Source organism: Anopheles coustani, chromosome 3 (genome assembly GCF_943734705.1).
Source record: "Anopheles coustani chromosome 3, idAnoCousDA_361_x.2, whole genome shotgun sequence".
Lineage (NCBI taxonomy): Eukaryota > Metazoa > Arthropoda > Insecta > Diptera > Culicidae > Anopheles > Anopheles coustani.
In genome coordinates this window covers 81,446,918-81,459,548 of record NC_071288.1, presented here as the reverse complement: position 1 = coordinate 81,459,548, position 12,631 = coordinate 81,446,918, and the positions used below count along the sequence as shown (strand labels likewise).

Here is a 12,631-nt window from a genome sequence, read left to right as displayed (position 1 = left end):
GTCTTGGAAAACTCGCTCTAAGCACGATCGAGGTGGTACACGAGAACGGCACAATCCCTGCCAAACACGAAAACCATGTTTGGGAAACAATCTTATCGAAAAGCCATAAAAGTTCCACTTCAGCAAAGGGCGTACGACGGGGTACTTTGGTGAAAGGTTCCTCGTGGAGGTGTGACCTGGGAGCTATCGATGGTCCCACAAGTGGTCACACGGAAAGCAGGCTCCTTCCCTCCAGAGGCAGAGGCTTACAAAACGTCAAATCAACCAAGGCAGATACCGAGTACGCGACCGAAAAGCTGAAATCGTACGAAGGCGTTAGAGGCGGTACAACTCGATGGCTTCTGCTCATCAAAGGCTTTCCTTTTCTACCCAAAACTGTTGCCGGATTAAAGGCCCGGGAAGAAAGGAAGATATAATTGAAGTGTCCCGATGGTTGACGGATAGACGAAAGCCGTTAAGAAAACGCTCATTACGAGAGAGGGGCGAGCTTATCTTGAAGTGACAGACACCCTTGAGACTCACTTCAGCCACCCATTCAGAAGACGTAAAAAAGAGGGATGCTTTAAATTTCGGGAACGAATTAACTCCAAACGGGAGGGAGGATAAACAGTCGGTGGATATTTTGACGCATTAAATACTCATTTAAACTGAGGCATAGTTTTTATTGCCGACAAATTTATTGGAAGTTTTTGGAACTCATTCAAGACAGGAAAATGGTTGCTGCTTCCAAATGCTAGTGAGTTCTTTCCCTCGGCACCACAAACCCTCAAAAGTTGCTTAACTTTTCCTGCAGTTGTTTTGCTGTAGCCTTGTGGACGATGAATTAATTCCGTTAAATCATCCCGCAAATGGAGCAATAAATAAAAACTCCTTTGGAACCATGGCAATTGCTCAATAACTCCCACTCGAAGTTCTAATCTCCCGGTGCCGAATTCAGTGTTGGAATTACAAATAGTACGCGCTCGTTGGGTAGTTAATCCATATCATCGTCATAATCATAATCGAGGCAGAATTATAGCTTCTTCTTGAAAGAAGTTGGCCGCCACTCGAGACGCTTCGCTTGATGTAGGGGTCCGGCTGCATATCTCCCTCTCTTTTGCGAAAGGCAAGCAAACTGCCGTTCGTTTCGTCGATGTAAATATACCGTTACCGACATAATATGCGCCCAACAGACAGAGCTAGGAAACCCTTTTTCCCGGTGGCTTACTTCGGCCTTCAGCGCGGTCCAGCGGACCGCGAAACAAAACCACCATCCGTCCATTCCATGAGTCATTTCGTTCGGTGCGTTCGGTCCTGTTATGTTTCAAAGTCGAGTTGAGTTAATGAAATGGGAGCAGACAACAGCAAATGGAAAAAAATGAAACAATCCTAAAAGCATCATTTCCGCCGGCTCTAGTGCTCGCGCACTCTGGTGTTGCGTCTGATTAAGGTATTAGAGATTATTGCGCAAGGGATTGGTGGGTAGAGGGGGAAAAAAAATACCGACAATTCTAAAGCAATCTTCCTTCCTTCTGCCCTCGGAGCTGGACAACCGACATGCAAGTGTACAGTATTTTTTACGTTTCGACTTTTCCACTACTACGCTTGAGCTACTCCCGATTACCAAACCATCAAAAACAAAACTCCCGCAGAACTCGAAGCCAGTCGGTGGTATTTCGACGCTTACTTCTTGGGGCGCGCAATTTTGTGGCGTGTATGTTTTTTGATTAACGTATTTTGGGCTTCCTGCTCAACGGCTTTCCTGCAGTAATGCCGGTGAGCTTCCCTTCTTGCCCCGTGGTGAGCTTTCTTATGCTGCGAGATCGCTCCTTCTTCCGGGGAACCAGTTCTGGCCTTGAAGCGATAAAGATTGTTTAACGTTTGTTGCTTTTTTCCCCGAAGACGAAATGTAAGGGCTTTTTCACTGTATTATTCTTTCTCGCTTTCGATGCCTCTGTTGTTGCTCCCGCCCTGAAGCCTTTCATTGCTTTCGCCTCAGGACCACCGACACCTCCTGTGCTTACATAGCCGTGACCAGCCTCATACCTCCGTAGGTTCCCGCCAAGCAAACACCTTCGTCCAAAACCAAAAGCAAAAAGAAGCGTTCCGAAAGCGAAATAATTACTCTACCGCGCGCGCTCGTTACACCGCGGGAAAATGAAAACAGAGACCGCAAGATAAGGTTCTTTTTATGTAGACCAGGGTTCGCTGGGAGCAGGGCGCTGTATGCAGGTGAAATGCTTGGTAGATGTGTAGAAGCGTTTTGTAAAGTTAATTGACACTTGCCGGAACGGAGCGGAAGGCTGCGTTGGGTTTTATCTACGACGTGCATTTCGCTGCACAGCTTCGTTCGCCATACCATAATTAAAATTTATGCAGCCCCGTTTAATGGTTGGTACCGATACGATAAGCTTTGGTGGAATGTTTCTATTTTATTAAAGAAGCCAAAATGACAGGAGACGACTTATGATGTGTCTGTTCCGGTAGAAATATTTAATTAGAGTTCGTCGGTTACTGAGGAAATGTAGCACAAACCAAGCTACTATTTATTCTAGTCTGTTCTATTTTCTTCTTCTCAACCACTTCAGTATGATTGGCCATCGCTAAGCAACTTTCCTTTATGCCCGATTGAGTTCTGTTTTCCCTCACAACTGTTTGCTTGCTCACCATCAATCTACTTTACCATCCCAAACCTCCTGCCGGGCGCTCAAACAAACGAAAGTGAGCTGTCGATGGGTTGTCAGGATTAGAATTAGGCCAGAGTTATCGAGCCCTTTACGGTCACCACAGCGAGGGCTTACTTCTTACGCTCGATTTGCCGGAAGTAGGTTTCCGGGAAAGCAGAATTGTGCCAATTTGTGTCACTGTGTCGCGTTCCTGTAGCGAAACTAGGATGGGCAGGGCCAGGCACTCGAATTGGTTACCCAAATAAAGATGCAATCAGGATTTGCGAGCAAAAAGGTAACGTACGGAAAAATACAGGGGACGAAATAATATGTTAGCCAAACGCTTCCAAATGGTCCATCTGTTCTGGGATTGGCACAATGCAACGAATGAAAAAAGGAACAAGGAAATAAGAATCCAAATGTTGGGTTTGCCATCTGGAGCAAACATTGTACTTCGAGGGGCTCGAGCAGGAAACGATCAATGGAGAAGCAGAATAAAAAAAAAACAACCATCCACCAAACCCAAAACAATAATACGTGTTTAATGAGTTGCGCAAATTATCTTGCGGCCATTACGAGAACCATTAGCGGGGCCAATGCGAATTCAAACGTGCCCACAACGACGTTGCCCCGAGAAATCTTCTAAAATAAGAATGTGAAAAGATGGAAAAACAAGTAAACAGGGCGCGGAAATTTACCAAACCTCGCAAAAGATGAGAGCCGAAAATATGCTCTCCAATGGTTGGTGGTTCGGAAGGTTGCAAAATGTTCGAGCACGATTCGAAACAATTGGACCCAGTGTATGTTTCATGCGCCACCGGTACGATTGTGGAAAGGAAAACGGTTTGGTACGGCTGGGAAAACATACTCCACAGCGTTATGGACCGTCATCAGCAGCGATTATTGCCATTCAGCGTTTGATTTTCCCAACAACTGCGAGCGTAAATGGTGCGGATTTTGCCCTTGTTTTCTTTCCATTCCGGGTCTTTTCTGTGCCTCCGACAACAGGTTCGATTGGATACGGATTCAGGAAGTGAAATGATTGCAATGCAATTGTGAACAGACGTCGAAACGAGAAGTAAAGGAAAGCCGAAAGAATGAAAACAACCGAAGAAAAAATTTGTGTCTTGCAGAAAAAAAGAAGCGGAAAGTGCTTTGCCTCTTTTTTCTACTTTCATTGAACGATGTTTTCAACCATGGTTTTTCTTATGTTTCTTTATCTTTACTTACATGTTCAACGATTGTGTGTAATGAATGGCAGAGATGAATTGGAAGTATTTACGGCTTTTCCGACTCGCAAAAATTAGCTGCAACACTCGGTTTTCTGATTATGGGTTTCCTCGCACCACGTGACGTAGTGAGTAATCCTTAGCTTGAATAATCCACTTTTCCCTCCTTTTCTACACTATTTTTTTCTCTTTCACTGCTCACTAGCACACTCGGTCCACCGTTTTCACACGTCGAGCTTCCCGGCTGTGGAAATGTGCTGAAATTTCTACTTCAAACCCGACAATAACACAATCACACAAAACACGGAAAGGCTACTACTGCTTATCACTTTGTTGTGGCACGATCGATAGGATTTTATTCCGCTGGAAAAAAAATCAAAAGAGGCGCCGGCACGTAGCCACCACTAATTAACACTTTTCCAGGCCTGGACGCGACAGCCGAACGAATATTGGCACGCACGAATATTGGCGCCGTTTTGCAATTTTCTTTGCTTTTCTTTCTGCAACTTCGACTTGCACTGCACACATGCACTAATTACCAGCTCGATTGACACCTCCACAGCACCAGACAAATTATATATTCAGCGTAATTCCACACACCGAATCGGTTGGAGGACGAACTATCCTCGCGCCAAAAACCCGCGTGCACAAGAGAAGGAAAACACCGTTCCGTTGGTCAACGCCGTTGGGGGAAAACCAGCTCGTATCCTTTTTTCGCAACAACTGACAGCTCTCGCTCCCTCCTTATATCCCTTTTGTGGCGCACACAAACACCGGAGAAGCGGAGTAGCAGTTTCCAAAATCCTGTTACGAGTCCTCCTGCTGGGATGATAGCCTGCGGGTGGGAAAAACAAGACAAGAGAAGACGGGGGGCGAGGAGTTATTGCGAGTTTAATTTATGACTCACCAGACTGCTGGTCCATTCAGCTTGCCCTCCCCTGATCCCAGTCCCCGATTATCTCCCAGGGAAACGAAACCCCACCGACCCTTCATCCCCTTTTCCCAGCCCAAAAAGGGCAGAACCACAGATGAATGTGTTTTCGTTCTACATTTTCTCGTGCTCTCCAACTTCCCCCCTGTTTCGTTTCCCGACGTTTGCTCGTGAGGCGTGAGTAATTTAATGTTTATGTTGGGCCCGCTTATGCTACCGTTGGATCCTTTTGCGAGCTCGCCCCGACACAACGATACACAACTACCGTAACCGAAGGCCACACGAACACCAGCGCGCGTGCCAGCGCGACGTGTCCTGGCACCCCGATGACGACATCGGGCGTCCGGATTGGGGCGCCGATTTGTAGGGCGGATTGATCCGTTTTTCCTGCGTCCCTTCGGTTGGCGTCCGTAGCCATTGTGGCTCCTCAGCGTGTGCGTGTGTGTTTGTTTGCGTGGCATTTGTTTCATGTTGCTACGTTGTTGCCGTTGTGGCGTGTGTGTTGGTGGCGTTGGTCCAAAAGGGCGGAAGTAGCACCAGCTGGCCGGGATGCAAGGATTCTCTCATCTCCACCCGACAACTTCTTCAATGCAAACCGTGCGGTGGTCAAATTTCCAGGGAAGCGCTTCTCTTCTTCAAAGGACAAAGTTTTCCTCCCGAGGTACCGGCCGGAAACCGCAGGAAACTGATTCTTCTGAGCAGGTTTCATTGGATGTGCGCGAGATCGCGATGGGAAAACCTTCTGTTTCTTTAGCAGGAAACCCTGCCTTTCATGTGGTTCTTTGTGAGCGGCTTTTCCGGCGTGTCATAAGCTCTAATTACCGATAAGAATTTCAATTCAATTTATTCCCAAATTATCTAAGAGGCCCTACTTTTGAGAAAGATGAAGTTTGATGAACAAGACAAAGATGATGTAGTCTTAGGTAGATCATTACGATTCCTTAGAGTTAATTAGCAAAGGAATGTAAAATGTGTTCAGAAGGTGGTCCAACATTGGAGAAATATGCTACCGGAATGGTTAGCTGGTGATTGTGAATTGATCAGAAATCTTTGTGGATGATAATGGGTTTACTTTCTGAAGGCCAAGTGAATTGGTGATAACGGAATACAGAATATTTTCATTGTTGCCATTTTTGCGTCAATAAAACTTTAAGTTTTTAGTTGCATAAGTACGACTAGACAACTAAAGGGAGATTTTTTTAAAGCTAAATTTCATGCTGTTTTTAAAATGATTTACAACCAACAAAAGCGCGTATTATTCATCCGTGAAATATCATTCAAATTTCTCAACCGACCGGTACGTAAGGCGAACGTTTTCAAATTGTGTATCTTTCAACTGTTTGTGGAGGCACAAAAGGATCAAACCATCAAGTAGGCGCAGGCAAATACATGAAGGAGCATAGATTATGGGGCGAAAAATGCGATGCTAAGCAGGGGGAGTAACATTAGCCCAGCTTACTCGGATGAAAATGCGGTCTTCAAAAGCAGCCAAGGTAGAAGATGTTCCTCTTCCTTCGCTCCCCTTGTTGGAGGAGCACAGAAATTGCAAAACTTGGTATCGATTTTTTTTGTACGTGTCCGACTCGTGCCACAGAGAAAACGAGACGGTGGGTGTAGAGTTTTCTTTTTCTCGTCCCCTTTTTCCAGTGTGGAGCTGATTTTCCTCCTTGACGCTCGCATTTTCATTCGCTCTGGCGCACACACGAATAAAAAGGGGAACCACGCGTCCGAGTTGGGTTAAAAAGAAAAATAAAAAGACATGGTCGTAGATAGTCCTGAAACCTGAGGACTTCCTTCATTTGCACAATCGCACACATACCATTGCAATTCGTTACGTGAGCGAGAAGGAGCGCCTAACAAAAGTGCTTCCTTCTTTCCGTTCGTTTGTATTTTTGCTACCGCGTTGTCCTGCAGGAAAGTGGAAGGTAGTGGCGAGGTAGTGGAGACCGAATCGAAGACCCCCAAGCCGTTAGGTGTTGTTGACGATTTAACCGGCATTTCTCTGCGCAGAGCACGGAACAGGATCGTTTATTTCAAACGCAGAAGCGATCAAATGATTGATGTAACAAATCATGCCTTATGAAAACTTACATGAAAACCACTTATTTTATCTGAACGACTCTTCACCGTTTAAGTTTCACTTCGCATAAAATTCACCGAACCGCATCGCATTAGAAATCTTCTTTTTGCCGCATTCACACTTTATATTACGCACCACGTGGAGCTGCAACAAACTGCACAACCACTCGCGAGAATGTTCCGATTCAAACTGACGCGGAAGAAGCCGAGACAAATGAATTAGGGTTGGCAGAATCGGGATTCGGAAGATTCGAAGATTCGATCCCTAGGCGGATTCTAAAGATTTCATCCGATTGGGATTCGAATCAGATTTGATTTATTTGGGACTCGATTTGACTCGGTTTTAACTTCATGCGAATCTATTTGACTTTGATGAGACGCGACATGACCTGATTCACATTTTAATCGAAAAAAAAACATCTTCATTGAGAATCTCTTTGGACAGTATAAGATTGATGGATTGGGATTCGGAGTTCGGGATTCGATTTACCCACCATTAGAACGAAGCTGCAGCGCGCAAGCTGGCATCTACAAGCTTCAAATACCTTGGTCACAACTTGCTCGTAGTTCGAAATTAACGAATTAATGTATCACCTATTGCATACATTTAGGTATATGGTTACACAAGCTTTGTTTACGCTTTTCCCTCCGTTTGAATTAGATGCCGTGTTAAATTAAAAATTCTGGTTGTATTGAACAACTAACTAGAAGTCCTCAAAAAGTTGATGACCGATCTAGGAAATCCAGCTATTAACCGTCATCCATTGTAAGGTTAATTTGCGTGATCGATTTGACAACATTCAGAACATGTTTTATTTGTATCCGTGTTTCTTCAGTTGGATTATTTTTTATCTTTATGTAAGGACTGTTGACGAACATCTCACGGTTTATCTACACAACTTTCTATTTTAAAGAAATTATTTGAAAAATATACACACGATAAATTTAAAGACAAAACAAATATTTTGTGTAGGCCATGGACACGTTTTAGCTGTGCAAGAATTTGTTTCAGCGGGTTTTTTGCTACATGGATGAGTTTACATTTTTATAAATAACGTCAGATTAGTGGCATTTTGTCGATCGGCAGGAAGTTTGATAAGATAAATCGCCACTAAAAATAACTGTCACTGGAAAGTCCCAATCACGCAGCAGCCCACATTTACTGCTTCAAAGACCCTCCAAAACGAACATATTTTTCATGTAACAACATTTTTTTTATTAAAAATCACATTCGGTACTATTTACAAAGGAGTCTTTATTGTTGAAAAGGGAACGGTTTAACCTTGAGCAAACGGCGAGTTGGAGTTGGTGGTCAGATGGTACACACCCGAAACACCGCGTCCACGGTTCGACGGCTCACCGCCCATGTTCGCGTTGGCGCCACTCGGAGTGCAGCGTCCGCCAAGGATTTCACCATGATCTGCGCAACGCACCGACCGGAAGCCCACGGACGACGAGACGGACTCGGCGTAGAAATCGTTCACACGGTTGTGCGCACAGATACCGGCAATGTCCAGGATGCATCCGGGCTGCGAGCGTCCACCGTTCGGGTAGAAGTTGGCGTGGGCCAGCGGTTGATCGAACCCGAGCAGACCAGCGTTCGTGTAGATCGCCTCCGTGTAGTGGGCATCGTTGGCACCGAAAAGGTCCGCCTGGCCATTCGAGAACAGCGGACCGGCCGGGTCCAGACCGATGATGGTGTTCAGCTGTCCGTTCTGGTGCTTGCCAGCGTTAGCTGCAACGTGCGCCCCGAGACTGTGTCCGATCAGGTTGATGTTATCCCGGGATGCTCCCGTCGCGGATACGATCGTGTTGATCATGCGCGAGATGATTTCACCGACGGCACCGACACGGTTACGGGCGGCAATGTAGTTGATCGTCTGCGAACCTGCACCCCAGTCCACGTTGACGATGTTGAATTCGCCGATGCGGATAAAGTGATCCTTGATGCTCCAGTGCAGACTGGCGTCCTCACCCTCCAGGAATCCGTGGATGAGGAAGCGCGTCGGATGAGCCGGGTTGAAGTTGCTGCCCGACACCGAAGCCTGGCTGTTCCAGTTGATCACCTGCGGGTGGACCGGGTTGCGACGGGTGTACAGACGGAACACGACATCCGTCTCGGGGTTGAACAGTGGCTCGACCTCAGCGTCGCTGGTGGGAACGTCGTACGGGTTCACGTTGAGGAGATGGAGCCGGCCCTGACCATCGGGCACCAAAGCCCAGGGACTGACCTCCAGCGGGGCGGCACTGACCAACGCAGCCAGTCCAACAACACCTAGTACCAACGTAGCGGCCTTCATGTTTCTGCAATCACTGATCCATCCTGGACCCCCGACGTAGTCTTTTATTGGCGCTCCTTATCATACCCAGGGGACTCTTATCGGAGGGACGGGGGTTGGGCGTGCGAGATACCTCGAATCAGATAATTCGGATACTATTTAATCCTGCCTGTCGAATTATGTCGACTTCCCTCTCGCCAAAAAAACGGCGCAAAAAGGGCATCGTTAAACCATAAAACAAATCCCATCAATCTGGAAGCTCCTCCCCATATCGTGACGTCAAAGACAAAAGGCAATCAGTAGGTTGATAAAGATAAGTGTCAGATGTATTTCTTAAGCTACAAACGAAAGCTTCGACGATGTTGCCGGAGGTGAGTTGGCAAGCTTTATCCCAGCGAGAAAGGAGTAGCGGCACGGGTAGTCAGCGTGAAGACGCCCGAGGTACCGGTGTCAAAGTTCGACGGCTCTCCACCCATCGGACGGCTCGGACCCGCCACGCTGCAGGTTCCGGTAAGAATTTCATCGTACGAACCGCACTGTACCGAGGTGAACCCACCGGAAACGATCGACTCGGCGAGGAACTCGTAGGCGCGACCGTGAGCGCATGCGCCGGCGATGTCGACACCACAACCTGGCTGTGTGCGTCCTCCGTTCGGATAGAACGAAGCCTGTCCAAGGGGTAGATCGAAGCCCAGCAGGCCAGCATTGGTGTGGATCGACTCGACGTACTGTGCGTCATTCAGCGTGATGCGATCGTTGCTGTCCAACGAAAACAGAGGCAATGCCGGATCCATGCCGAAGATCGTGTTCAGCCGTCCAGACTGGAAGAAGCCCGCGTTACCGGCGGCATGCGCACCGAGACTGTGTCCGGCGATGCTAACGCTTCCGTAGCTGATACCGGTGTTGGCCTGCAGGAAGTTAATGAAGGTCGACACCACGTTGCCAACGGCAGAGACACGCGCCCGGGCGAAGGGATAGTTGATCGTCTCAGCACCGACTCCCCAGTCGACGGTGAACACGTTGAACTCGTCCCGAGTCAACCAGGCATCTTTCAGCATCATGTTCACCTCCGAGAAACCGTTGTTGTTCCATCCGTGGATGATGAAGCGGGTCGGGTTGGCTGGGTTGAAGTTCGATGCGGACAGCGTGGGGGCCTGTCCCAGTTGAACGACCTGTGGCGTGTCCCGGTTGGCGCGGGTGTACAGCCGGAAGATGGTGTCAGTACCGGCAGTGAAATGAGGCTCCGGAACCGTCTCATCAATGTTGTACGGGTTCAGGTTGGCCAGATGCAACCGACCGTTACCGTCCGGGATCAGCATCCATTTGTCCGATGCCGGGGATGACAGCGAGGCAGCGTTCACTAGTGGAACGAGAATAGATCAAATGTCACGAAGTCGATTTCAATATCTCAAGATATGAGTCTTTCGAGAAGACTCGAATGTAAACCTACCTGCGGCAATAAGGCCGAGGAGCAGCAGAGCAGCGGTGTTACGATACATCTTGGTACTCCTTAGATCGGTTTAATCTTACTGACAGCAATCCCTTGCTTAGGGAGGTGTTTTATAGCACCCCCAGGAGTAGGAAACAAACGTGCTACAAAACACCTTATCGGCTTTGCACTGATTAGCCGATATAGCCTTAGCGCAAGGCGCATTCGGGAGCGGGATGAGATTGGACAATAGGACCAAATGTTGCTACCGCATCGTGGACAGTCGTTCAATGTTGAAGGTAGTAATATTTCTAGCAAATTCATTTAGCGATCATTCCACCGCGAGATAAGCGCGGAGGTCTGTGTTGATTGTTTTATGGTGGGAAAGTTTGGAGGTGCGTTCTTTGGCGCCTATCAACAGTCTTCGCAGGTGTGCCACCGAAAAGGGATATGGAACATTGTCCGTGTTTCAAACGTGCAACGGCGATTAGGATTCGTTTGGAAGTTCACTGCAACGTCACATACATCAAATAAGTTTGCTCCAAAACACGTGATAAACAAAACTTACTAATTTGCGCCCTACGCACAAAGTTATTTTGTGTGTTTCACCAGCTCAAGATTAGCAGAAGCTTAACTCACTTGATAAGAACACATCCTTCTGCGTTTATCGCGCGGGGGGTCAAATATTTGTGACGCAGATCGGGCCAGATGGTTGACGTGAAAAATAAGCACCATCGGTGGCACCGTATCGTAGAGTGATTAATTACGCCTTCATGCGTACACCAAATATGACGGGAGGCGATAAGTTAGTGAACGGTATAAAAAGGCACGTTCGATAAGCCGATTGAGGTTGATCTTCGTTACACCCAGCAGTGAGGTTAATATGGCGAAGGTGTTGATTCTTTGCTTGGTAGCTGTGCAGCTCCTTGGAGGTATAGTATACCGTTTGTTTTGTTTGTTGTTCATCGTTTTTGTAACGAAGCCGACAATCCTTTGTTTTAGCTCTGGCCTCTGATGCCTCCAACTGGAAGTTGGTACCGGATGAGTCTGGACGGTTGCGGCTGGTCAATAGTAATCCCTACAACCTTCCGGCGAACGAAAACGAAGTTGAACCTCTCTTCAATGCGGAGACGGATGTGATCTTCCGCTTGTTCACACGTCGTAACCCTGCCCACGGACAGATTCTGGAGTGGAACAATCCCGCCTCGGTGCAAAACTCCAACTTTATCGCTTCGCACCCGACGCGCTTTACCATTCACGGATGGAACGGCGGAGCAGACTCGGGCCTGCATGCCAACATTCGCCAGAACTACCTCGGCATCGGGGAGTTCAACGTGATCGCTGTCGACTGGGGTGCAGGTGCACAGACGGTCAATTACATTGCCGCCCGCAACCGAGTGGCGGCCGTTGGAGACATTGTTTCGCGCATGGTCAACACGCTTGTGTCGGCCTCCGGAACGTCCCGGAACAATATCTATCTGATCGGACACAGTCTCGGTGCGCACGCTGCGGGTAACGCTGGTAAGCAACAGAATGGCCAGCTGAACACCATCATCGGTCTGGACCCGGCCGGCCCGCTGTTCTCGCTGGCTGATTCGGACATCATGGCCCCACGGGACGCGCAGTACACGGAGGCAGTCTTCACTAATGCGGGTCTGCTTGGCTTCGATCTACCGCTCTCGGATGCCAACTTCTACCCGAACGGAGGCCGTTCGCAGCCTGGCTGTGGTATCGATGTGTCTGGTAACTGTGCCCATTCGAGGGCACACGAGCTGTACGCGGAATCGGTGTCGACACCGGTTGGTTTCCGGGCAACACGCTGCGCCAGTCATGGCGAGATCACCGCTGGACAGTGCAGCAATACCGGATCGGCTAACATGGGTGGAGAACCGTCCAACCAAGGCCGTGGAGTTAATGGCTTCTTCATTGTCTCTACCAATGGAAACTCTCCCTTTGCTCAAGGATAATAAGTTAATTCTAATAAATATAAGACTTTGGAAATTCTCTAAAACCCTGAAAGTTTGTGTTTCTTATCTTTG

The 12,631-nt window shown here is 47.9% G+C and overlaps 4 protein-coding genes across 4 annotated transcripts in view; 1 reads left to right on the top strand and 3 right to left on the bottom strand.

Annotated features, from left to right (window-relative positions):
• LOC131259737 (protein unzipped) overlaps positions 1-7,008 on the bottom strand; it is a 57,086-nt gene extending 50,078 nt beyond the window's left edge. The window contains exons 1-3 of the mRNA XM_058261312.1: positions 6,897-7,008; positions 4,414-4,709; positions 3,876-4,237 (exon numbers count right to left, since the gene is read on the bottom strand). The gene's annotated coding sequence lies outside the window, so the exon portion shown is untranslated. The remainder of the gene's footprint in view (positions 1-3,875; positions 4,238-4,413; positions 4,710-6,896) is intronic.
• Positions 7,009-8,161: 1,153 nt separating this feature from the next.
• LOC131259743 (pancreatic triacylglycerol lipase-like) lies at positions 8,162-9,184 on the bottom strand. Its single transcript, XM_058261319.1, has one exon. The coding sequence runs from the start codon at positions 9,182-9,184 to the stop codon at positions 8,162-8,164; it is 1,023 nt and encodes a 340-aa protein (XP_058117302.1).
• Positions 9,185-9,549: 365 nt separating this feature from the next.
• LOC131267531 (pancreatic triacylglycerol lipase-like) lies at positions 9,550-10,662 on the bottom strand. Its single transcript, XM_058270438.1, has 2 exons — positions 10,614-10,662; positions 9,550-10,523 (listed from the first exon to the last, which is right to left on the bottom strand). Exons 1-2 carry the CDS (start codon positions 10,660-10,662, stop codon positions 9,550-9,552), a joined length of 1,023 nt encoding a protein of 340 aa, XP_058126421.1.
• Positions 10,663-11,380: 718 nt separating this feature from the next.
• Positions 11,381-12,559, top strand: LOC131267523 (pancreatic triacylglycerol lipase-like). The gene is made up of 2 exons (XM_058270427.1): positions 11,381-11,408; positions 11,595-12,559. Exons 1-2 carry the CDS (start codon positions 11,381-11,383, stop codon positions 12,557-12,559), a joined length of 993 nt encoding a protein of 330 aa, XP_058126410.1.
• The last annotated feature ends 72 nt before the right edge of the window (positions 12,560-12,631 follow it).